Consider the following 27,191-nt stretch of genomic DNA (forward strand, 5'->3'; position numbering starts at 1 on the left):
TCGATCCCTATTCCCTGCAGAGAGAAACTGTGTCATAATGCCGGTCTCCTTTTATTATTCAAATCAAGGCTATTGTCTCTTGTAAGCGACTGGCTCCGCTCTGTGCTGCAGAACAACCAAAGCTCTATATGCAGGCTGCAGAAAACCAGTCCACCGCCATAGGCTAAACTAAAGGAAAGGCAGTGTGAGCAATGAGTGGTGCCAGGGAATAGCAGAATGTTGCTCTCATTTTCATTATGTAAACACTGTTCAGTCACTTATCAGTGATGCATCAAATGTAAACACACAAACAAACACGTTTGTTTGCACAGACACACTCCAGTCTAGAAGATATAAGGGTGACTACCATAACACAGACACTTCTTCCACCTCTGTGTAAACATGAATGACTGTTTTCTATTTAAAAGTAACTTTTTTTGTTGTGGATAGTAAGAAAATCACCTATACAAAACCAATATGGCAGTTTTATATGTGTTTTGGTATACATAATGCAAACTCCAAATTTAGGGATGGGATGATTAATGTTCATAAACCTACGTTGGGACCTTGAGGGTTACAGTGAGATTCTAATGCTTTGCATTATATACTTTGCTTTGCTTAAAACCCATTAAGACCTGAGGCCGATTCTACAAATGCCTTCTAAATCCTAACAGTTTTCTGAAAAACATATGTTGCTATATCAGTGGTTCTCAAAACTTTTTCATGTCAAGAACCACCATTACTCTGGCAGCGGACTCCCAATCTTAAAATATTTTGTTCCAGGGACCCCCAGAAGCAAAGATTTGAGTTAAACGTTTTTGCTTTAAAAATATATATACATTCAAAGATTTGCACAAATGTTCAAAAAATGTAAAAAAAATAGCAGATCTACAAGCTAAATATCATACATTTTTATGTATATCTGACAATACATCCTCATATATTTTATGTATAGACAATAATCTATTAAAAAAAGATATGTTGTGCTCATAGATAATAAGCGCAACAGACTGAGGAACTCTGCACCTGCTATATTATTTGTATAAATACCTCAGTACCATTTTTGTACCTGTATACAGTATATGTTATACCTGCACATGTTCTTAACTCTTTTATTCTTATACCTTATTTAACAATGTAACTGCAGTCATAGGAAGCTTGAACTAAATCATATCGCCCACCCCGTTATACTCGGTGTAAACATGTGTTGTGTCAATGAAGCTGAGTTTGAGTTTAAAATATTGATTAATAATGACAGTGAGTCAGGTCTTGAATTGTGTTCCATTTGGTATTGAAATGGCTCCTAATTCACACTACTGTGAATTTGAAAGAACAAATACAAACAAACTCAAGATCCAAAAATTAAAAACAAAAAAAATCTCCATTAATTCAAGGCTTCATAGGGTGTGTAATTGATATAAAATAAGTACTTTTTTAGGGTGAACTAGGACTAGGCCTACTCCTTTAAATTGATAAGGACTATTTCCTCTTGTGCGGAATAGGCCTAATAGCTGTCCCCTCGAAGGGGTGGTTAGAATGGGAAAAGGAGGCGGAGTAATACCACCTCGGACCAGAGTCAGAGTGTGAGTGAAAGAAAGTTTTTCAAAAGTTTCAGGAGGTTTACCAAGACGCACAGCAGCAGCGGCGCTGCGGACTGGATATTACTACGGGGATTTGGACCGTTTACACTTTCTGGGGGTGTTTTTTGCTTGGTTTTTCCGCTACAAAAAAACTTTAATGAAGATTCCCTGTCCCATCTCGGAACTTTCCTATCTTTTTGTGACCCTCCAAAGGATGTATTACTGCTAATAGTACCACTAAAGCGCTGGAAACTTACTTCCAACGGGAAAATGGAAGGGAATACTATTCCATGGATAATCTTTGTGTTTTTATTGTTTATTCACCGTGGTGAAGGTAAGCCGTGTTAAACTTTTTAAAGCTCCCGTTGGTTACATTGAAGCAGACATGTCTGGACAGCAGAGCGTCCCATTGTCCGGTGATAAACGCTGTCCTTTAATGATCACCGGTGCGCTCTGCTCCTCCAGCAGCATGCTGCTGCTCACCAAGCTGCATACAACAACTAGCTTTACACTTAAAATTGCGTTTATTTTAAACGGGCATGATGAGATGAAGTGGTGATTCTAACGGGCAAAGTTCAAGTGGTTTGAGGCACTGATTTCAAGAGATAACAACATAAGGTTAAAGGAGTAGTTCACCCAAAAAGAATGACTTGTTTTCTATCATTAGCACACCCCATGGAATCTTGAATTCATGGAGATTTCTTTAGTTTTTGTCGCATTCCTGAGCCAATAATTTGATGACCTGTGGAGTGTCCGGTAGACCGGGCAGGAGACTCAATGACCCCCGTCACGTTGCATTGTGGGCCAGTTTGCTTTCCCTTCTTCAACTCGGTAGGGTAGAGACTAGAGATAGCCAACAAGTGTGATGATGATGATGGCCATGGGAGAGGAACTTTGCATGCATCGCATCACATGTCAACTCCTCTCATGAACACATTTTCATCCGGGTTTTGTTCAATCAGAGTGTGACACGGACGGTGAGGTTGTGTGTGGAGAAAATAGATTTTGCCTTACAGATTGCATCTGACCATTGATCTGCCAGTATTTCTGCGATTCCGCTGCTGTGGCTCTGGCTTCTCTCTCAGAGGCTCTAATCACACACCGTGGGAGCGAACAAACACACCAGCCACTTCAGTTCAGCTGCACTGCAACAGCAGCGGCAATCACAGACCTCACCCCCCCCTTATTTGCTTTTTCTGAACAGACCACTGAACTGATTAATATATTATCTTATTGTATTTCCCCCATTCCGTCTTTCGTTTTATTTTTATTTTAATATCGCTTACACTTAGAGCACTTTCAGGCCTAACAATTTGTTCGTGTCCTGAATGATTTGTGGGGGCAGGGTGAGAATTTGTTAATGAAGGGGCGATGAGCCAGAACTGAACCCCCCCTCCTCTCCTCCTTTTTTTTTTTCTAACAAAGAGCTCTAAACAATAAAAAAAAGAGTATCTTATAATGACAGCCAGAACACGATAGCCTACTAATTGCATTAAATACAATAAACACTGGCATTGTTTGTAACAAATGTATTGAATTTACTTTTAAAGTGAATTAACGTTCCATTAGAAAACCATTTTAGTTAACTGACTGTAATGACTTCTTAGACAAATAAAATGCCATATTGTATCTACACCCTGGCAAATAGAGAAAAGTTTATCTGTGTTTCTTGTGAAAGTAATCACGAAACAATAGTATCTTTGTGTGTCTACAAATTAGGCTACATAAGATACATTCTACCAACAGCATTGTAGATCAAATCTACAGGGGTGAACTAGGCACCAGAAGATTAAAAACAATTGTACATGACAGCCAGGTCTGTCTAGTAGGCCCACACTCTCATCTTTGGACCAGGCCAGCTCTGAATGGTCTATGTAATCCATGTTGGATTACCTCAAGTAATTTGGCATCAACCTGTGGAGCGCCAGTCAATGTCCCCCTTAATTAATTTCTTGTGTCTCTACAGGGTTTCACTGCTTGGATACACACAGACCTTGTGAAAATGGAGGGACATGCATAGACTCATCATCTCCTCGATGCATGTAAGTGTAACACTTGGATATGGTCTTTAAGCTTGACCCCTGACCTTTCTTTCAGGAATACCCCTGCTTTGAAAAATATGCCTTGACTCAACATAAACCCAACATGTTATGTTAGGGCACTTCCAAGTCCCTACAGTTATAGAAGTTTGTGCAGAGTTTGTCTGACAATAATCAAACTAGCCTATAGATTGTATCAATTGGTTGGTATTGGTAATTAATCAGATCTCGTCAAACATGATGTAAGATGGGTCTAATGGACCATGTCTACTTGGCACATGTGAGTAATAAAGCAGGTTGCATCAACCAGCCTCAACATGTTTGGCTGACACACTCATTTCTCTTGCACCTGTTGAAGAGCTTTGTTAAACATAAATTACGGTATTAAGCTATACTCATACAGCATGACTAAAGTTTTGTTCCTGGTATCATGAGCATTTCCCGGACTTAGACATTCTGTTATTCAGTCAGGTTTATTTTTAATGGCCAGCACAGTACAGCACAGTTTTTTGTTTCCCTCCATTTTTGACATTTTGAGCTCACATCATTTCACTTTGATGAGGTTCTTTGTTTTTCAAATTGTTCAGGGGGTATGTGGGAGACTAATTCAATAGCTGAGCTGAATAGCCTACAGTTTCTTGCCTGGGGGTCATTTCTGCATTTAGCCAAGGAAACATTCATGACTGCTTTAGAAGGGGAGACTGTAGCACTGTACTATTGGTGAAACAATAACCGCTTGGGTGTCAGCTGCTTCCCTCCAGTACAGTAAATCTGTGTTTTATTGGCTTGTCGACTCTCCAACTATGACCCTACTACCTAGGTCAAAAGTAGACATTGATGCAAATCATCTTAATTAATAATTTATCACATGAAGGGTCTATGCCGTAATATAACATTTCAATAGCTACAGTGGTGTGTGGATAGCCAATGAGTAACTCAAATACATTTAGAACTGGTAGCTACCGCCCACAAGTTTCTATTTTTCAATCATTAGCTAAAGCCAAGTGTGCTGAAGTAAATGTATAATCATAGCCTATAAGCTATGATTATACTTTTATAAATACAGATTTTACAAGTCTGTTCGATATAAAGCCTTTTTTGCTGAACAAATCATTTCGTTTTAGTACCACACAAAACCGCTCTTATCTCCCCCAATAGCTGTCATTACTCTGGTGAAATACAACAGCAACGACTAGGGGTATAGTATACATTGATCTCAAGACTTGATTTGATCATGGTATCAAATACGGTGTACTGAGTTTATGCATTGCATTTTTTCGCCTGTGTGTGTTGTGTACATGCATGTATGTGAGGGGTGTGAGAGCCTTTCATGTGTAATTACTCTGCTGGCTCAGTGCCAACAACAAGAAGCACTAAAGTGCGAGGGAAGGGATTTCCAATGGAAAGGGGACACCAAATGTCATACCACACAGCGTGGTAAGAGTACCATGGCAGGGCAGGGCAGTGGAGCGGAGCCGAGCATGGCCACATGAGAGTGGCCAGACCAGTCCTAGAGAGGTGAGTGGTGGAGCCACCCCACCCCTTCCCATGGGAGCCTAGCGTAACGGGAGATCCAAAGCAGCAGAAAAGATCCTTTCTTCCACCAGATACCTGGATGTAACCTGGCACCATCGAGAGACGGGGAGAGAAGAATGGCCACGGCAAAGTGAGGCAGATATAGAGCAGAAACAAAGCAAGAAAATGCAGATATAGATACTGGTACTGGCATACTATTTGGAATTTGGAGAGCTAGTGGAATACTTGAGATGTGCTTTAAATTTACAGGTGATTTAGTTCAGTGTAGAGATGTAGAGGTGCTCTGAAGTTGCGCAACCAGGGTGTTGTTTTCTTTTTCTTGCCGCAAGTAAATTCTCATGTGACGCTAATATTTTGTGTGTATGGCAAATGTCATTGTCCCTGCCCCAGATACCAATGTATCTTCTGTCATGTTGGCAAACAAGAAATTAATACTACACTTTGCCCGTAGCGTAGGAAACCTCACAAACCTGTCTTTGTCTGAATCTTATTTTTCCCAACCAAGTCACTTTATGTTTTCCTGATCGTGCTAGCAGTAGCACACTCCTCACATAACTGAGTAAAGGTCTCTGGCCAGAGTTGCTGATAGGAGATTACAGAGTAATCCTCAGTAAAGTATGGGTTGTAGTGAACAAACAGTGTGATGATGTCGCCTCCATCCATACAAGGTGAACAAGCAGGTGCATTTCATTGCATAGATGTGGTATCTGTACTTGTTATTCTCAATGTAACTGTCAAAGTTATTGTCCTAGGCCAAGTACACTGTAAAATCCTGAGCGTTAATTTGTATTGGTCTACAAATGTTACAAAATGGTAAATCTTTTCAGCTTTATCTTTTGATTGGTGTGCATGGGAGTGATGAATGAGATATTACGGTTGTCCTGTGATTACAACACTAGGTTTACTAAGTTCTATAGTGGTGAATGCTGGACAACAGCACTGGTACAAGATTAATCAAGATTAAGAATGTCCATCTTGATTAAAAACAACTGCAATATCATAACATAAAACTAATATTATGTAATGAACCTTTAATGGAATTATTACAGGAATTACGCCCCACTTTTCAAACCCATCTCACCTAGGGGGTGAGATGGGTTTGAAAACTCGATGAACTACAGGGATTCTCCATATGTATGAGCCAGAGTTCACTTAAGAGGAAATATGACAAGGAGGGGCGCAGGTAGAGTTGCTTTAGCCTAGCAGGAGGTCTACCAGTGAGTCAGCGACAGTCATTGTTTGGTCCAGGAAACGTTTGTGCTGCAATATTGAGCAATACCGTTAAAATAAATATTAAAAATGCACCTGCGGTTAGGGCGTGAGATAAGTTTGAAAAAATGGGCATGTATTCCACTAATAGTTCCATTAATAAAGGTGCATTACATGATATCAGTTTCAGGTTATGCTACTTGCAATTGTGTTTAATTAAGATTAAGATTAAGATTAAGATGCTTCACTTGACAGTGAAGCATCGAGCGTGTTACTGACAGTACAGCTCGCTAGGTGAGCAGTCAGGAAGTCCAGTTCAAGAGCCAAGGGCCCCTTCAGCTCCGCCCTGTGTGTGGAATGTGCTGCCCTGGTGAGGGCCATGGTGGCAAGCCTGGAGGGGAGATAATTAGGCAGATTGAGAGGGTGTCATTCAGAGAGGATCCAGCTGGAAGGATCGGGCGGAGGGTGGTGATGGGGTATGAGGGGGCTGAGTGGGGAGGGGGTTGCGTAGAGGACAGCTGGTGGATGTTGTGATGGTAATCCAGTGAAGTCAGATCTTGACAAAAGGGAAGCGTAAGGCCAGGTGCTGCCATTGAGTAGTCTGCTGCCCCCATGCTGCGAGAGACAAGCTCGTGCAGCAATGGAGCCTGTAGCCCACGGTCTCCCCGGCACATGGTCCCTCTCTCACCGTACAACGGCAACACGGTCACGGACCACTCTTTGTCTCTGCATGTTGTCTGACGCCAATGGCTCATCTCTCTGCCTCTGTCTCTCAAATCTCACACAGCAGCAAATCACAGATTATGAGCAACTCGTTCCCATCAGTTCGTCTGCACTGAATGGAAATGACGCGGAATGTTTTTCACTGTGTGAGGCCCAGTGGATTGGATACAGTGGCCCTCTCTGTATGTTATTAATGTCCTGGCCTTGACCTCAGTAACTGAGTGAGCCTATAAATTGTGAGTGTTGTGTTTTAATGACCCTATGGCAGCTCCCAGCCTCTTCGGACATGATAGAGGAAGACAGCTTTGAGTTTGATAGGGAGCAGACACTTAAGCCAGTGCAGTGCTGTTGTCTCTCTGTGAAAGTATTATGTTTGTGTGTAATTTGCAATTTTGCATCACTTCTGGGAATAGGCAATATGGACAATATAAAATATCATGACATATTTGACCAAATACCTCATATCAACATTGTGGGAATGACTATAGAGTAACGAAGTCTTGCTCGAAAATCACGCCCCCTGGGTCATGAAGATTTATTTCCATTCAAAATAGACTTTTGAACTGTCTCTCAAAAAAAGGGTAAAACACAGTTCTGGTGATTTTACTCATATGGTTACGAAGCATCAACTGACAGTGAAAAAGTACTAATGTATCCAAAGTGTAAGAAAATAAAAGGTCCCCTACAAATCAACTACAATTCTCAGGCTTAGAAATGACCTAACGACTACATCTCTGCTGCCCGGCGCCAATGGCGCACATAATCAGTGTTACATTGTGCTGCATTGGATTTCTTCTTTCTATAGGAGAGTAGCGTTGTCAGTTATCAGTTGTTTGATCAAACAAACTAAATAATAATAACTGCTAACAAATGTCATAAAAATGCTTCAGTGAGGACAGTGAATCATGTGATTTCTTATTGACAATAGGAAATTGTAGCGTTGGCAAACTACAATTTGTAGTTTGCCAACGGTACCGCCGCAGGTACCCGGAATTCAATTCTATTTTCTCCAAACACTGCCTGTATCTAATATAAATATCACACACTATACGGAGCCACCTGCCTGACATAATCTTCATACTAGTTCTTTTTGGAACACACTTCTTGTGATTTAAATTAATTCTTCCCGTGATTTAAAAAAGACTTCTTCGGGATTTTTGAAAAGAAAAATAACACTATTAAACAATATTAATCACAAATTGTATCACAATATCAATATAATATAAACATATTGCTCAGAAGTAACATCCACAAATGTCTGCAGAAGAGACATTTGCTTGTTTCTGCTTAATATTGATTTTATTTATTAGAGAGTAAATATCTCAGAGTAGAGAAGAGTCCCATTCTTGAGTTGATCTACAAGCTCACAACAGGTCGCCATGCGAAGCATTGTGAGCTTATAGATCGGGTATTTTCGCTATTGTACACCGTAGTATAATACAGGGTTAAGTGGTTAATCAGAATAATCAATTTAGTCGATTATAAAAAATGTTGATTCGTTACTATATAATAAAATATATATAAAAACAAAACCGTGCTTCTTGATTATTCAGTTATAAGTCAGTTATTGGTTATAGATATCGGTTTTGATATATTTTCGGTTAGTTGTCCAGCCCTAGTTGATTCTACATTCACTTTGTATCTGAGACTTATGCATCACTCTTGAGCTAGCATAGGTTTCTCCTTGAAGGGCTGATTTTGCACACATTCCGAGGGACATATTTACTGAGAGATGGCATCAAAGAGAGACAGTGATTATATTGTTGTCTTGGTCCAGAGCACCTCGGGGCTAGTGTTGTCTTTGGTGCCTTTATGGTAGCTTAGCGAGGAATGCTTAGTAAGATTCCTCCTGCCCCCCTGTTGCTTTCAGGTTATTGTACCGTGCAGCCTCTCATCAATTCACCCTGGCAGCATGCTCAGGAATGCCCCGGACAATGCCATCAACCTAGTCTCTTTGAGAATGGGATGCTTGGAATGACTTGTTTGACTTGCAATTAGTTACCTCTGCCATTTTGTGAGCCAACATATAGCGCATATCAGTCATGTTGTCCTGACAGGCAGATGGAGCCATCCATCATGTCCGTGTCCAGTAGGACAACTGATGCAGCTCGGAACTGGATTTAGACCAGGAGGGCCTACTAGTGCTGGGCAATATATGGATTTTATATCAATATTGTGATATGAGATTAGATATCGTCTGGGATTTTGGATATTGAATATCATGATATGGCATTAGTGTGTTGTCTTTTCCTGGATCTAAACACTTAAGCCTCATTTGATACTTTCACAAATTGTCAAACATGTTCTACAGATCTACTATTTTTGAACATTTCTGACAACTTAAAAAGAGAATGTAGGCTATATTATCATCACTATCGATATTGACTATTGATGTATTTAGTAAAAATGATCGTGATATTTCCATATCGCCCAGCGCTAGTAGGGCCGTCATCAGACAAGAGATGAGCAGTATGTGACTTGAGGTCAAACTATGATAGCGGGGCAGGCGGATATTGTCGTCCCCACTTATCCTGGGTCATGACTGGGGTCCAGGATTTGCTTTTCCCAGGCCCCATCACAGGAAGTGGTGCCTTCTGACCTCTCTTGCTACGTACATCCCATCTATTTCGGCAGCTTAAGCAGCTTATTCAATGCACCAGTCTCCACACTCCATCAACATTCTCAAGCTTTTTCACATTTGATTCCGTGCGTGTTTCTAACCACACACGCTTGCATTTCTACTAGTGTTCTGCTGTTGTCCCCAAGATTTATTACTTGAACTTGGAAAGGCCTAAGTGCAAATGTGTGAACACACACACGCGTGCGCACATACACACACACACACACACACACACACACACACACACACACACACACACACACACGCACACGCACACACAGCTTTGGTAGATAATAATTGTCAGACTTTCCATTACCATGTAGCCGGCAGAGGAAGGAAACGCCATGATTTGTGTATTATTAGTTCTTTTGGTAGCCTGCGTATGTCTGAACCTCATGCTTAGATAGGGATAAGCGTCCGTCTGAAGTCTTATCCCCTGACTGTTTGTCCTCATCTGGGAGACAATGACTTCTAAAGACACATGTAGGCAGCATGGCTGATTGGAATAACTGAGGTCGGTCCTCACAACCCAGCCGAAATTCCCCCCGTTTCTCCCACCCTGGCAGAAGAGGAAGGGATGGGCTCTTTTCTGTTAATGCTAAAGGAAGAGAATGACAGTTTTCCAGAAACGTGTTGATTTAGCCAGGCGATATTTACTACCTCCCTAATGCAACACCCAGATCAGGCATGGATACTCTTAGTCACAACTTGGGAAATAAAGCTGAATTACCACATTGAAGTTATCTCTTTTGGGGTTAAGTAAGATGTTTGAGGAGATAAGAGACGACCACCACCTTCATCGTAAAACTCTTCCAGTGGTTTATGGGTGACAGTGGTCGAGATAATGGACATTCCTTGGCAGTTTTCCAAGCATTCTTCCCGTAGCTTATCGTCGTAGAAGTTTGCCAGTGCCCTATAAACAAACCCGGGTCTTTCAGGACCGCGGATATGTGTGAGACTTTGTGCAAACAGCTCTCAGTCAATTTGTATGACGGCCTCTGTCAACATTGGCAAACTGTCTGTGTGGGTTCTTTCAAGATACAGTTCCACGTTAACTTACTCCATATTAATATTGCGGCAGATATTCACTGTGAATTGATCAACCATATGGACGCCGGCTGGAAGGCCTTAGACACGTCATATCCTTTGTGATGGTAATGTCATTTTAGAAAGTATGTAATTGGACATGGGCCAAAATATTGGAGAAATGCCAAGGCGCTGGATCTTTTATGTTTGGGTGAAAAACCTTTCTTTAAAATTTCAAAGTTTTCCAGAAGTCTGGTTCAGTTTAGGTGGTGGGGTGGGGTTTTTGTGGTCGAGTTCATTGAAGAATGCTCTGAAAGACCTCAACCCTGGGATTCATGCAATGTGGTTATAGGCAAAGGCTTCGCTATTTCAAATATGTCAGGGAGTATTTTTCCATAAATCTGTTGACATTTTAGGCACATTTGTGCAGATAGTGTATCAACAGAAATGTGGAGTACAAGTGTGCGCTTAATTTATTGTCAGATCAGTTGCAGCACCGTAAGTAATTGTTTGTTTAGAAAGCAGACTTCTTTCTCACATCAAGGTGCAAAATTTCACAGTGGCAACTTTTCAGCATTCCCCAAAGTCAGGGAAATACCTTTACTTAGACCTGTATTCTTGTACCTTTACTTAGACCTGTATGCTTGTAGAGTGTACAAGTAATACTTGTGTGCATGTAGAGTCAAGTGTACAAATATATAGACTATACAGTATATGTATAGTAATATGCTGAGTGCTTAAGTACGTATCTCTCAGAGGAGAAGAGTGAACCTGCCTTACATTTCTGCATAGATTCATATTTAGCTTCCTCTAAGGGAAGGTTAATTGTCTTGATGTTCACATAGTTAATATTCATGCAGTGAAGGGGGGGGGGGGGGGGCACAAAAAAAGCCTCCCTCCTCAGGACATTTCAATACCTCCATTGTCTGTCTAAGCACCATTCTTCTATTAAATGTTGGACTTTAAACTGTGAAATGCTTATACACACTGCTTTTTAGGAGTGATCGTACTCCATTATGGGGCTGAATTGGTCCCACACTGCGCTGAGTGCTACCTGCATATGCAAGGGATCTGTCCTCTCAAGTGCCCCAACTGTCCTCATGGAACCCTGTCTGACAACCCCCCCCCCCCTTTCCCTCTGTCCTACCATGGGTTACTGTTGCCAGGTTACAGCCCAGGCCTGTTGGTCCGTGTAAGCCCAGGCCTGAAAGACTGGCTGTTTGGGTCACTGCCCCCCCAACACCACCCCACCCCCACCTTCACACAAAGGGGTTCTGACTACTTTAGCTCTTTTATTTGGGCCACAGCCCCCCCCCCCCCCTCCACCACCACCACCACTACCAAACCCCAAACCTGGCTCTTAGCTGAGAAAGAAGAGTTGAGTTGAGGAGAGCTGAGGAGTAGAGGAGAGAGAGGCTGTTCAGGGTGGGGGTGGATGGACTGTTGTTGGCAATGTGGTGACAGTATGGATAGAGTCTGGCAGAAGTAGGGTTTGTTGCTGCATGTGGGGCTTTTAGGAAATGGGGGGGAGGGTGAGGAAGAAAAAATGTTATTAAAAGTCCCATTCGGTATTAACCCAGAGAGGTTGCATTTCCATTCTGAATGAGAAGATTACCGATGTAGGTCGGTGTCTCGTTCTGTTTTTTTTTCTTTCTTTTTTCAGTTTTTTTACTGCGTAGGAATGTCGCTCAGTGCCTGGGAGGGGACTCCTGTAGTTATTACTTTGTGGACCATGACTGTGTGTATGAACCGTGTCAGAGATTACAGCCTCTCTTTCCACAGGTGAGCTGCCCTCTGACCTCTGGCTGAGTAGCAGCTATTGTTTGAGAGGGGATGAGCTCGGGTTACCTGCCACAAATGACCCAGAGCACAGGAAAAGTGGCATTGTGTTACGCACGGTGCGAGTGGCAAGATTCACACACATAAATCAAAAGGTTTTTATCAGGAGGGACCGCGCAGTTGCAACAAGAACACAATAGAAATGGCAGCAGACTGGCTGAATGTCTGAAGTCAAGTGTTACAAGCACTTCCTACACATACATGGCTTTCACAAGGATCATTTTATGAAGGTGTCAAAGTGATGTCATTGTTGTGCTCTCATTCTCCCTTGTTTTGTAATTTCCCAGTGGATCCCCACCCCTCTTGCGGGTTCACAATGCTACCCTTCCACAGAAGCTAAAGCTGGTTGTAAGTTTTTGCTTGTGTTTGGGCGTGTTGTGATTGGTGCATGTGTGAACAGTGTTGTTTGCTTTGCAGTGGTGCCTTTTTGCTTAATGCTCCAGGTGTGTAGAGTAACGCGCATTGCATGCAAATGTCTATGAAGTCCTCCATATCTCTTGAGTGTGTGTGTGCGCGTGTGCGTGTGTGTGTGCAGTGGCCTCCCAAGTGTGTGTTGTTGGTTCGTCTCTGCTCTTCTGAGCACAATGGCAGTGCTGTTCTAGCGTAAAAGCATGGCAGAGCAGGCAGCCAAATGCCAGACGCCCAGAGTCTCGCTGACAGATGTGGACAGATGCGTGGTGCCGGGCCTGCAGCTGGCGGAGGCCTTCATGTGTGTTGTGACGTGAGGAGATTATTACCCACCCTGGCCATCCCCCTTGCAAGCCTCCCTGCCTCCCCACCCCCACCCCTTCCCTGGTCTGGTGCACTCTCTTCCTCAAAAGGTCAGAAGTCGACACTCACAAAACTGTGACTCAGGGGCCTATTGCACAACGGCGGCTCAACACCTGCCGTCCACGTTCACCACAAACGGGGCTGGCCCCCGCGTTGAAAGTACAGTTCCTGCCCCACTGTTCCCAGAGGCAGTGGAATCCACAAGGTTGTAAAGAGGCTGATAAGGTTATTCTCAGGTGCAGCAGGACAAAGTAGCGTCTCTCCCACAGCCTCTGCACTGATAGAGCTCTGACTTATGTGTTATTATGGGAGTAGCATATTGGCAATGGTACAGGTCTAGACAAAAGAATGTGTTTTGGCTGCTCAAGCCAATGTGTGTTTGTAGGGAGGACAAATAACTTCTTCAGTGTTCCCTCTTATGGCCATTCTCACAGTGTGTTATGCACGTACACAGTATAAATCTGTCCACAGAAAAACCATGCTCGTCAATTTTGCACATTCAGAGTTGAAGCTGCAATCCAATCCAACTTTTTGGGGTGAATAAAATGTTATTTTAACCAATGTATGGTAGATTATGTTGGTACAATATATTAACTAGCACAACTGTGGTTTGGAGGTGGTCTCCCTGCTCTTCTATTGAGAAATTTAGATTAGATAGGACCACTGCTGCTTGTATTCTGCTTCAAGTATTGCATGAAGTGTAATATCTCCCCTACCCAAATAGGTTTTATGCCGTAGCTCAGCAGTAGAAATGTTGGCGCTCGTGCGGGAGCCCAGCAGATTCGAATCCCGGGTAGGACACGCATCTTACGGATTGCAGCTTTAAAACAACACTGGTTTTGCCCGTGGACACTTATACACACACACTTGGGCAAATTTTCAAGTGTGTTTTAGACACACTCAAGAATGTTTAGTCACACACTTTTTTCCAAATACCCAAATTCTTTGAAATCCACAACCTCATAAATATCCATACTTTTATCGTCTCGTCTTCACACTCAGTGCGGTGACACATCCTTTGCCGCTCCTGTTCGAGATCCAAGGGCGACTAACCCGCCCTTATTCACTCCCGACGCTGACGCTAACACAGACGTACATGCATGCATGCATGCACACCACTTCCTAGAAGGAGCCGTAAGTTATTCTACGCCCGCGGAGAGTCGTTGTGATGGTCTTTGGAGGAGAACAACGGGCCAAAAGGGAAAAAAATGGCTGCTCTCTGGCTTTCTTCAGCAGTCAAATGGCCACAGTGTAGAATGGACCTCGGAGGGGTTGACTGTCAGTCTGTGTTGTACTTTCTGAAGTAGTTTACATCCCCAGTTCCTTCCAAAGACCTCTTTGTGCCACAACTGTTTTTTTTTTTGTTTTTTTTTTGGTGACATCCTAGATTCCAGACATAGTTAATTTGCCTCTAAATAAACCCAGCCAAGCCATGACAAATAGCCAAGGGGACCGAGGTGGTGATGGTGGTGGTTGGGGGGGGGGGGGGGGTGATTGGTAGGGTGTCAGGCTTGCTCGTTCATCTGTGAGGTTGCTACGGCAACGGGGATCTGGGATTCGGAGCGAGCGTGAGTGTTTTCAGAGCAGGAGACGAGGGATTACAGGAAATATGACATGACATTCTCTATGAACCAGACCCCTCCTCCTGCACTCCAACAACCCCACCCTCCAAAGACATTCTCCCTCCAGCAGACACCCCCCATCCCTAGCCCCACCCCCACACCGCTCCCCACTACAGCCTGACTGACATTATCATCACAATCGGACTGGAGACCTTTGACATCTGACCTCTCAGCGTGTGTGTGTGTGTGTGTGTGTGTGTGTGTGTGTGTGTGTGTGTGTGTGTGTGTGTGTGTGTGTGTGTGTGTGTGTGTGTGTGTGTGTGTGTGTGTGTGTGTGTGTGTGTGTGTGTGTGTGTGTGTGTGTGTGTGTGTGTGTGTGTGTGCGTGTGTGTGTTGCAGGGGTGGGGGGGGGGTCAGCAGGGAAAACATTGGGGTGGGGAGCTATGGTAGAGTAGCTGTAGTAACTGAGGCAAGTTTGTTTTACATGCACACTAATAAGCCTGATTACTGGGAATAATCAGGTTGCAATAATTCAATTTGTGCATAATTAATACGATTACAGCACTAAACCGGTTTACCTGTTCCATTGGAGAGAGGGATTTCAACTTAGTAAGACTACGTATGTATAACGATGTGTTAAGGTCATGTAGTAATTATGTTAGAGGGACAATTAGACCTTTTATCAGAGCATACATGGACATGAATTTTCTCGTTTTAAAGCATGTGCATTCACATGAGATGAGGATTCAAATTGTAGGCTTGGAATGAACTCTTTTATTCTACACAGTGTGGGTCGCCCTGCCGTGAAGGCTGCCATGTACAGACCATAATGACTGGAAGAACTAGCTCGCCGTAGAAAAGGCTCGGCTGCACCCACACCAACTGTACTGACACCTAGTATAGAGTCCCAGAACGGCTGTTTTAGAACACATGGAAGAACCTTCACCGAAAATCCCTCTGTGCTACTTTAACAACGTTAAACCCTCTAATCTTTGTAAAACAGACCTGAGTTGCAACTGTACTTTCTTGGACCGTTTTTTTAACGTCTACACCATATTTCTTCGTCAAAAATAGCAGGTCTACAAGCTCACAACGCGTCGCAGCGCGTTGTGAGCTTGTAGAGTAGATCTGCTATTTTGCAGAATGTCCCCCCCCCAGAATAGGGATTCTGGGGTTCAGGTGTTTAAGATTGGCATATGAATGTGCATGAAATCAACATGGGCATGTTCCCATACAACTTTCTTTATAGAAGTCTGACTTCACTCCCACAGTACTGACGTTTGACTGACTTTGATACCCCCATACCCCTTTAGTGATGTTTTATTGAATCCAACATGAACTTGAAGAATTGTTAAATAAAGACTTATTTTTGCAATTTCCCTGACTTTCTGCATGGGGGAACATTCTTGTGGGTATGCCTTTGTTGCCTGTCTGTTCAATGCTCGGCACTGTGGCTTCCCTGTCTCGGAAAAAAAAAAGAATCCCAAAGAAAACTGAGCACCCTTTTGTTTTTCTGAACCAGAGCAGAGAAGTCTGTAGGAACCGGTTAGCGGGCCACCTCAGCAGTTATTAGCCCCACAGTAAAATCCCCATTGTTAATTTATCCTTTTGTTACTCTGAAAGTGTACAAATGTAACCAATACGGGTCCATTTGGTTACATTTGTACACCCAGCCTCTGAGCTAAATTGACATTGATTTGAGGATTTTACTGCGCAGGGCTGGATCACTGAATCATGTTCGGCTGCTACCTGGAGCAGCCTCGGGGCCCCAGTCACGAGTGAGAGCCATAAAAACAGGTTGAGGGAAGGGGAGGAGAGAGAGAGTGGCCACAAAGGAGCCAGGCACAATAAAAGATGAGCCACCACAGTGTGATGTTGGTGTTCCTATAACAGTGAAGAGGAAAAGCCATTGTTGGTTCTACCCAGGGGTTCCACTCCGGTGAAAGAGGAGAGAAGGGCCCGAGGGAGGGCCAGAGTCCAGTCATCACTGCCCTGTCATCAGCATCAAACGGCCTGTTTGAAGTGGGAGCCCGTCCCCAGGCAGGGGCTCCCAGTGTGGGTGTAATGTTACCTGCCTGCATTGGCCTCCTTAACAGCCCCTGATCCAAACCATGTCCGAGCTCCCCCCCAAGAGAGGGCCATAGGAAACCCTGTTTATGTGTTCCTCCCATTACCGCTGTGCTTTTAGGTCAGGCTCAGTATTTCATCAAGATAATGCAGTGTTTTATTGGAATACAATAACTGGGGGAGGAAACCCCTTTTTATGTCTCTTCCCAGTCTTTACACTAATTCCAAAGCCACCGCTGAGTGGCGCTTACATGTGATGTTTGTCTCCCGTACGCCCTCATCGTCTTAATAGTCTTGCTAATGTCAGATGTTCTTGGCAGTGTCAAGGTTTTTAGGGCGGCTCTTTTCTGGGTGTGTTCTTTTTAATGTACGAGGACAGAAATGAGAGCTACAGTGCGGAAAAACGGTAATGGTGCAGGAATGTGAGCCGACATGGAGAAAGTGAGGCTTTCCAGCTGGAAGTGACACGAGAAGAGGGGGAAATTTTCTCTGAATCGTCCTGTCTTTCTTCAGCAAAAATGGAAAGACGAAAGAGAAATGGCCTCCATCTGTTTTCAAACAAGGAACTGTGTGTGTGTGTGTGTGTGTGTGTGTGTGTGTGTGTGTGTGTGTGTGTGTGTGTGTGTGTGTGTGTGTGTGTGTGTGTGTGTGTGTGTGTGTGTGTGTGTGTGTGGACAGACCTGTTGCGTTGTTAATATTTATGAGGGAGCTCTTCTTTTTTTTGTTGCTATCCCACCCAATTCAACCCCTGGGCCCAGAGGTCCTACTTGTGCCAGGCTATGAGTCAGCTGCAGCAGGCTTTGCCAAGGTGTCATGGGGCCCCTGCTTGCCAAAGCCCAGAATATTAAGGAACATGGTGGGAAAGCAGCTACAGCACATGGGCTTCGGCTGCAGCGTAGCCCGATGTAGTAGTTTCACAGATCTGTCCCAAATGCCTCGGTCTGTCTCAGCCTGTTTTCTGTGTCAAATGGCACGCCGAATTCATTCTAACGCGTGTGTGTGTTCGTGCTCTCTCCAGGTGCCGGCCGGGTTACATCGGTACTCTCTGTCAGCACTTGGACCCCTGTCACCGGTCACCTTGTCTAAACGGAGCAGCATGCAAGAGCCAGGTGGCCAAGGGGATCCCACAATACTCCTGTGTTTGTCAGAGAGGATACAGAGGTATGATTGTGTGAACATATTACATTTTTTATTAAACAATTGTCTCATTGACCATTTTTATTCACACAGCGAGGAGACATTTTGCTCTTACGTCACGCTGGGTACACAAAATCAAAATGACCGCCAACCGTGTGAATTTGGTCAATGAAGAGAGGACCACGTTTCCCTTTTTAACCGAACACAATTCACCCATGAATCTCTAGGCCAAGACTGCTCCCTCATAGACGCCTGTGCCACGAGTCCCTGTGCCAACGGTGCCCGCTGTGCCAACTGGAATAACCAATACAACTGCTCCTGCCCACCTGGCTTCCAGGGAAAGAACTGCCGCAATGACATTGATGAGTGCCACAAGCCTGCCGTGTGCCTGAACGGGGGCCTCTGCTTAAATACCCACGGGTCCTTCCGCTGCCAGTGCCAGCCTGGCTACAGCGGGCGGACTTGCGAGGTGTCCACCCTGCCCTGCGCCCCCTCCCAGTGCCTCAACGGGGGCACCTGTCGACAGACCAGTGACCACTCCTACGAGTGTGCATGCCTGCCAGGTACACTAGATCTCCAACGTGACTACACACACACACACACACACACACACACACACACACACACACACACACACACACACAGACACACACAGACACACACACACACACACACACACACACACACACACACACACACACACACACACACACACACACACACACACACACACACACACACACACAGGGAGAGAACAGTCATTGCATTGGCCAGAGACCAGTATTTCTCAGATCCCCCTGCATTAGGGTTTTCCCAAGCGGATGACGTAGGTGTCAGCGTTGCTGCTTGGATTTACTCCCCTGTCCCAGGTCAGCTTCCTGGTTGCTATTAATAGCTGCGCAGTGGGAGGGTGGGAGAGTTGAGGAGTCTGCTCGCCCGCGCTCTCCTTCGCTCCGCTCTCTTCGCTGCACTAGGAATTTACTTTATGGGCCTTCTGGTTTCGCTCCGGGGAGTTGACAGGAAATGTCTCTTGCCAGAGAGGAAGTCATTGAAACTGTGAGAGATTATAAAACAAGCAAACACTGCGGGGAGTGCGGACCTCTGGAGTGGAGTGGTGTCATGATGCCTGGTGCTGGCATGGTGTGGGAACCGCCATGAGAAGATGTAAACAGTCAGACACCCACTGAATCTTTTTACCGACCCCTCTGGCCCATACCTCAACCACTGTGGGAAATTTAAGTAAAGGTTATGAGCAGTCATGTTTAGTGGAGGGAAATGGGGCCCACGGATGTATAGTAAACAACGCTTTTCTCTGTGTGTGCTCCTGACACAGAAACATTTTGGACATCACACCAGTTGACAGCATGTCTATTAGGTGGAAAAAATGATGTCCCCATTTAGATTTAACTGCAGTTTTCTACGGTTAGGGTTAAATTGGTTATGGTTTGGGTAAAGGTATGGGGAGCAAAGCAATGTCCCCAAAAGTTTGCAAAACTATGTTTCACTACTGTCTCACAACTCGTCGCCACGGTGCAGAACAAATATATTGTAAAGAACAAAACCAACGTTTAGACCGCTGAAGAAGACCTCAGCAGTCGAAATGCTGGTTTTGTTCTTTACAATAAATGTGTTCTGCATCGTGGCTATGAGTCGTGCAACTTCTTCAATATTATTCTTGCACCGTGGTCAGCACCTCCACAATACTGATGGACACCCCTTCCTTTCGTTTGTTTGTCACTACAGTCTGCCATAACAATTTTTCTTGGTCTTTCTCAGGCTTTGAGGGACACAACTGTGAGAATAACGTGGATGACTGTCCAGGCCACAAGTGCATGAATGGAGGTATTTGTGTGGATGGAGTCAACACATACAACTGCCAGTGTCCTCCAGAATGGACAGGTACAGTAGCGCTTAATTATGCACCTTGTTTTAATATAAACGTAAAATGTGGGAAGTGGGTCTAAATAAATTCGGTTCACTCCCCCAGGCCAGTACTGTGCCGAGGACGTTAACGAGTGCCTCATGCAACCCAACGCTTGCCACAACGGCGGCACCTGCTTCAACACGATCGGCGGCCACACCTGCGTTTGCGTCAACGGCTGGACGGGCGACGACTGCAGTGAGAACATCGACGACTGCGCCATCGCGGTCTGCTTCAATGGCGCTACTTGCCACGACCGCGTGGCGTCCTTTTTCTGCGAGTGCCCTGTGGGAAAGACTGGTGAGTCAGCCGATCCGTCCGTGGTACCTCCTCGACCCAGTCGGTTTGATTTGTGAACTGCATATTGACATCTCTCTCCCCCTCCCCCTCCCCCCAACCCAATCAGGTCTGCTGTGCCACCTCGATGATGCGTGCGTCAGTAACCCCTGCAACGAGGGCGCGGTATGTGATACCAACCCCCTGAACGGCCGTGCCATCTGCACCTGCCCTGCCGGCTTTGTCGGAGGCGCCTGCAATCAGGACATGGATGAGTGTTCAATCGGTGAGTCCTGATGCATGGTAAAGTCCTCAGTCTAAATTTGACTATGCCTGCTCTTTTGCATCTCTCTCACTTTGGTGTGTTTCTCATATTTCAATTTTCATTCTTTCTCTCTACCAACAAGGTGCCAACCCATGTGAACACTTTGGAAAGTGTGTGAACACGGAGGGCTCCTTCCAGTGTCAGTGTGGCAGAGGCTACGCCGGGCCTCGCTGCGAGATCGACATCAACGAGTGTTTGTCCATGCCGTGTCAGAACGACGCCACCTGTCTGGATCGCATCGGCGAGTTCACCTGCATCTGCATGCCAGGTACCCCAACCTGCTTGCTGCTGACACCCAGTAGTTTTGCTGTTAAATTTGTAGTACTTTATTTGGAACATTGTGTTCTTGTTTCCATACAAACCCGAAGAATTTCACTGCCTGCAATGTTGCTGCCAGCTGCATGTGGCAGTGAAACACCTTGAACCCTAATCTTCCTTCAAACTGTTGACAGTTGAATAGCTGATCTCTCAAACTTGAAGGAAGCATGTACTGACTGCCAGTGTAGTGTTATGTAATACAATTAGGTGTTATATGGGTATGGAAGCCCTCCTTCACTCTCGGATCCACTGTACAGCCAGACAGGGTATTATTGACTGAGTTATGGTCTGAGCACTGAGACAAAAAGAAAACCCAGTGAAACTCTCACGCACAGTCCTACGTGCGTCCTGGGGTTTCGGGGGACTATACAAATTAGAGCTGCGAGTCGTCTCTATAGGGCTGAGATGGGAGAGAGGGTGAGCGGCCAGGGGGAGGAGTGTGCTGTGAATACTAATGAGCTGCAGAGTGGTGGGAATGGACAGGAACAATAGGGCCCCTCTGTGCTCCACTTTGCACCCCTCACACACACACACACACACACACACACACACACACACACACACACACACACACACACACACACAAACACACACACACAGAGGGAGAGAGGTCTTTTCCCAGAGCCTCTCCCCCTGTCACCCCTCAAACCCACCCACCCCCCCATGTTCACAGACAGGCCCTTCCTCACCACCACCCTCCTCCTCATCGTCTGGCTCACATAGAGTCGCTGATTATTTCTGATTCCACACCAGCCTCTCCGCGGGAGCGGCGGTCTGCTCCACACTCTATTTCACCTCAATAGAGGAGCCCTCTCTATAGCATGGTACAGCTCAGTGTACACGGTGTTGTAATGCTCCATGGACAGTGAGGGTGTGGTAGTTCTGGTCGGAGCAGAAGGAGCCCTGGTATTTTGGAGATCATTTCCCATCCGGGGGTGAGGGGGTGGGTGTGGGGGTTAAAGCACCATTTTCTTCCCCCTGTGGTTCAGTAGAGACCATTGATTGAGAACCCTCCGAGGCCTCCTGTGACAGAGAGGAAAGTTTCCCACAGCCCGTCTACATCCTCCACCCCCCACCCACTCACACACACACACACACTCTTACGTGTGCACTCGCACACACTAATACATACGCCCATGCATTATTCGGGAATACGCGGAGTACGAGCAAGTCGAGTATCGATCCTAGTAACGTCTTCCAAATGGCCCTGCTTGCTCCACGTGTAATCCACTTGTGTGAATGTGTTGATGTATCGTGAATGTTTGTCTTCCAGGCTACATGGGGACGTACTGTGAGGTCGACGTGGATGATTGTGAGAGCAACCCGTGTGTGAATGATGGCATCTGCAGAGACATGGTGAACGGCTTCACGTGCACCTGCCAGCCAGGTAAGCCCCTCCCCCCATGTTTGCCTACCATTCTTCCCGTCTTGCCAGACCTACGTGGACATCTTAAGGGCGATGCATACTTAGTTGCGCATCGTGTCGTGCAGAAAAAAAAGGACAACACTAGACAATAGATCGACAATAGATCTACAAAAGATCGACAATAGATCAATCGATAGACAATTGATTGATCTATAGCTGTTTTTGTAGCGAATTTTGGTGCATGACACCGGCTCGCAACTAAGTATGAATCTCCCATAACTGGGTGATGTGCGCAGTGAGAACAGGTGCGAGAGGAGCCAAGAGTTTAAATGTCACCCTGAGCCGTCAGAGGGAGGGAGGATAGTTTCGCCTGCTGGCGTTTAGAGCCACCACTCATAAAAAAAAATAAAAAAAGCCAGGCCCCCAAAGGCTGCCTATCCTCTTGCCTGAACAAAGACACTATTGTGACCCCCAGCTCCCCTCCTCTCTGGTGGAATGTGGAAAGGACAGCAGCCAGACCCCCCCTCCCCATCCCCCTCCCACCGTCACTCCCCGCAATGGTGGGGGGAACAGCAGTCCTGCTAATGAGATTCTTTTCCAGGTCCGCAATTTACATCTGGGGTAGACATCCCCCCTTCACCCCCCATCTAGCTATTGAGCCTGTAGGAGCTGATGCAGGAAAGGGAGGGGAGGGGGTTCCCCAAAAGCGAAAACAATCCCACCGTCCCGTCCTGTCCTGTCCCCCCCCTTCTTTCGCCCCTCTCGTCCAAGCACCATCTCACAGGCTATCCTCACACTGTTAATCAACAGGTCAGATTATACCAGCACACAATTCACCCCTCTCTGGGCACTGTGCCCACTGATTTCAAGACCTCTGTTTCACAAACTGAGAGGAAAAAAGTCTCAAATAAGTTTTACACAGGGAAATTACAAAACAATATTATTATTTTGTTAAATTCATACATACTACATGTACCAAGACTGTATCCAGTAACCATTTAGAACCATAGAATGAAATTTGCCACATTCCTCTACACTTCACAGTATATCACATTATCCTGGCATTCCGGTAATTCAGCCTGGTTCAGACACTCCCTAACCATAACCTGAAATGAGTCATGGCCCTGACATTGCATGGATGAGATGCATTTCAGCATCCAGACAGTATAGATGAGCAGATAGCCCGTGCATTTTCCTTGCTCACATGCTCTTCAGTCACACCACTTAAGAACCTCCCGGCAGAACTCGGATTGAAGCACAGGGTTCATGCCCTCCGTTAGGGTCTTCTGCACCGAACCACCATCTCACCATTGGTCCAAGTGCACAGATAACACATACATACACCCATAACCAGTCAAGACGTTCTTGGACCCGACTTTGGCCAGACGTCCCTAAACGTAGCCGGAGACCTTTGCCCTCTTAAGAAGAGACAGTGTTGCCCTCTGACCTGAATGTGGACCCTTCCACTGGAGCTTTTCTCTGACCCCTCACCTCTGTGTTTGCCTGTCCCAGGGTTTACTGGCACCATGTGTCAGATAGACATAGACGAGTGCGCCAGCACGCCCTGCCAGAATGGAGCCAAGTGCTACGACCGGCCCAACGGATACGAGTGTCGCTGTGCTGAAGGTAAGGTCTCCTTTGCTTTAACCACCGAAGCCCTATCTACCTCGCCATATGAAGAATAGCAAAAATAGCCAATCTAGAAGCTAACAACAAGTCGCACTGTGACATGTTGTGAGCTTGTAGATGTAGATAATGGCAACACCAGGTGGAAAGTGGTTAATACCTGACTGTGATGTGTAACCGAACAGATAAGCAGTGGTCTATGGAACGTAGTGTTTAACATGAGCCAGAGCCACCTGTAGGAGTGTGTCTCGTCTCAGTGAATCCTCAAGTTGATCTGGGGTCAGCTGGTTCTCTGGGCGTCTGCTTGGCCCTGGCAGACTGACTTGAGGCCATAATCCCCCTCTTTTCCCTTTGGGCCCTCAGGATCATGGGGTCACTCAGGGCCAGCAGCTGCCGATGACGGGAGGCATGGTCATCACCCCGACATCTGTTCATGTGTACCCCACAATGCATAGCCCCACACACCGCCACTTTATGGCATATACACAGTAAAATCCTCAGTGTTATGCGAATCAAATGGACCCGTAACATTTGTACACTTTCTGAGTTATAAATGGTTAAATTAACAGTTGCCATTCATTCATTCATTCATTCATTCATTCATTCACTTCCACAAGGATGGAGATACCTAGATGCCAGTTAGCTACAGCGAAGCTTTTATTTGCAGAGAAAATCAAAGTGATTGCATTGAGTTCCCTGGGGTTGGGTGTGTGTGCGTGTGTGTGTGTGTGTGTGTGTGTGTGTGTGTGTGTGTGTGTGTGTGTGTGTGTGCAGTGTGCTGTTAGTTTGTGAGTTTGTTTGGGCCTGTGCCTGCAGGGGAGCCTGGCTCATTGTTTCAGTGGCCAGCTGCTTGGTATTCCCTGTGTTTGTGGGACCCCTCCGTTGAGTGAAGTGGCCCTGTTTGACGTGGCGCGGCCTATTGTCCCCCACCCACCACCCCCGCGCTCCCCCCGCCGCCGAGAACAAAGGCGGGACTGGGAGGCCCGTGTGTAGAGGGCCCTTCTTCCACTGCTTTGCTCAGCACTGCTACTCCAACACACACACACACACACACACACACACACACACACACACACACACACACACACACACACATATTAACCAACAGTGGCTTGTCTCGCACACGCACAGCGTCGGCATGGAAACCACAGGGACCAGACTCCACACTGTAGAAGCTTTCATAAAGAAAGAGTGGGGAAATAGAAAGAGGAAGTTGAAAGAGATACAAAAAAAAGGGAAATGGGGAAGGGAATAAAATGAAAGGAAATTGATAGATTGAAGGAAAGAATGGAAATAAAGAGGATTACGATGGAAACAAAAAGGGTTTTTGGGGGTTAAAGGGAATTTGATTTGTGACGGACTGTAATGGAGCAGGGGAAAGACAAACACTATGGGTTCTCAAGGTACACACACGGTCAATCACACGGTTATTTAACTCTGAGAAGGTAAAAACAGACCTGTAAGGGATAAGTCAGCACTCAGGATTGTGCTGCGTTAAAAAGCTTGCAAGCTTGCAGTGTATTAACTGTTGCTACACAGTGTTGCAGTGTTTCAACTTGGAGCCCTTTCTTATCTCTCTTCCTCCCTCCCCAGGTTATGAGGGTACTCTATGCGAGAGTAATATCAACAACTGCCACCCTGACCCGTGCCACCATGGCACGTGCGTCGATGGTATCGCCAGCTACACCTGTAACTGTGATGCTGGTTACACGGGCTACCGCTGTGAGAACCAGCTCAACGAATGCCACAGCAATCCCTGCCAGAACGGCGGCAAGTGTGTGGATCTGGTCAACAAATACATCTGCCAGTGTCTACATGGAACTTCTGGTAAGATCTCCCCCGACGCACACGCAAATACACCACCACAAATCCTGGGTGTTTGTTTAACTCTGAAAATAAATCTCGGAATTACAAATGGACAAATTAACAGGATTTTACTTTGTAGAGTTGGAACCTGTTCATTCAAACATTGTTTTTTTAATGAACAGGCTTTGCAATACTGAAATTCCAGACCAAAGGTCTTAATTATAAAGGATGAAACATGTATGTGTACAGTCGTACACAAATGATTTTCATGGTTTAACTTTCACTTTAAATGTTTTTCATATCATCTGTGTAAAGGTAGTCTTTTCTGACAGTGTCCTAATTGTTGTTCATTTGGCTCCTTGTTCACCCAGGCACAAATTGTGAGATAAACTTTGACGATTGTGCCAGCAACCCATGTGACTATGGTATCTGCAAGGACGGAATCAACCGCTACGACTGTGTCTGCAAACCCGGCTTCACTGGTAATGTCCTCTGAAAAGAATGCACATTTTGACAAGAACAAATCCATTCTGTGTAGACATGGCTGATAAACCATGGCTGACCATGACTGACTGTGGCTGATTTCTTGTCTCCTAGGTTCCAAATGTAACGTAGAGATAGACGAGTGTTCATCTAGCCCCTGCAGGAATGGAGGCACATGCGTTGATGAGGAGAATGGATTTCACTGCCAGTGTCCCGAGGGCTTCAAGCCCCCATACTGTTACTCCCAGGTGGATGAGTGTGGCAGCAGCCCCTGTGTTCATGGAGCCTGCAGGGATGATATTAATGGGTAAGAGCAATGTCATTCTCCCTTTTGTTACTGCTTACAGTTTTAGTGTATGACGTTTCCAAAGGCAAACATGATTACCCTCTTTTATTGACTGAGTCCTTACCTGTCCTTCCCAGGTACCGCTGTGACTGCGAGCCTGGCTGGGTGGGCAAGAACTGTGACCTGGACAGGAATGACTGTTTGCCCAGCCCTTGCCAGAATGCTGGCACTTGCATTGACCAGCTCAATGGCTTCAACTGCAAGTGTCGCCAGGGCTTCAGAGGTGAGAGACACCACAGAAATGCAACAAACATCCACATATACCTTAGATCAATCAACATTTACTAACCCATGTGATGCGTGCATACGTGGGATTGTTTTATTTGTTTATTTTTTTTTCTCAAATAGACAGAGGTACTTTTGTAATAAAAATAATGACCGTTTTCCCTTGGTTTTCGTTGGCAACATTGCCACCAACCTAGGTGTTGTACAGGCTTGTGTTGTTGAACTGCACATACACGATAAATACATTTCTGGCAAATTGAAGCCAATTTCAACTCTTAAAAGAATCAAGACACTATACATAATATTAGCATAGTCTTAAAACTGCTAAGTATTTTTTATTACAATATTTTTTTATTGAACAATCAATATTTTAGTTTAAAAAAAACAGTGGGTCATAGAAGAAGGGAAAAG

General features: G+C 45.3%; 2 protein-coding genes across 3 annotated transcripts in view; both read left to right on the plus strand.

Moving 5' to 3' along the window:
* soul5 (heme-binding protein soul5) overlaps positions 1-27,191 on the plus strand; it is a 177,205-nt gene that overhangs the window by 111,684 nt on the left and 38,330 nt on the right. The window lies entirely within an intron of this gene.
* The window catches only part of notch3 (notch receptor 3), a 36,234-nt gene continuing 10,642 nt past the window's right edge, over positions 1,600-27,191 (plus strand). For both annotated transcript variants that reach the window (XM_084073050.1, XM_084073051.1), the window contains exons 1-14: positions 1,600-1,893; positions 3,526-3,601; positions 17,970-18,112; positions 18,316-18,651; positions 19,865-19,987; positions 20,076-20,309; positions 20,416-20,571; positions 20,693-20,878; positions 22,202-22,315; positions 23,807-23,920; positions 25,514-25,747; positions 26,098-26,208; positions 26,324-26,516; positions 26,633-26,778. In XM_084073050.1, coding sequence (XP_083929176.1) covers positions 1,830-1,893; positions 3,526-3,601; positions 17,970-18,112; positions 18,316-18,651; positions 19,865-19,987; positions 20,076-20,309; positions 20,416-20,571; positions 20,693-20,878; positions 22,202-22,315; positions 23,807-23,920; positions 25,514-25,747; positions 26,098-26,208; positions 26,324-26,516; positions 26,633-26,778 — 2,230 coding nt within the window. In that variant the 5' untranslated portion in view covers positions 1,600-1,829. The remainder of the gene's footprint in view (positions 1,894-3,525; positions 3,602-17,969; positions 18,113-18,315; positions 18,652-19,864; positions 19,988-20,075; positions 20,310-20,415; positions 20,572-20,692; positions 20,879-22,201; positions 22,316-23,806; positions 23,921-25,513; positions 25,748-26,097; positions 26,209-26,323; positions 26,517-26,632; positions 26,779-27,191) is intronic.

This window comes from Gymnoscopelus microlampas (genome assembly GCF_963454915.1).
Source record: "Gymnoscopelus microlampas genome assembly, chromosome: 11".
Lineage (NCBI taxonomy): Eukaryota > Metazoa > Chordata > Actinopteri > Myctophiformes > Myctophidae > Gymnoscopelus > Gymnoscopelus microlampas.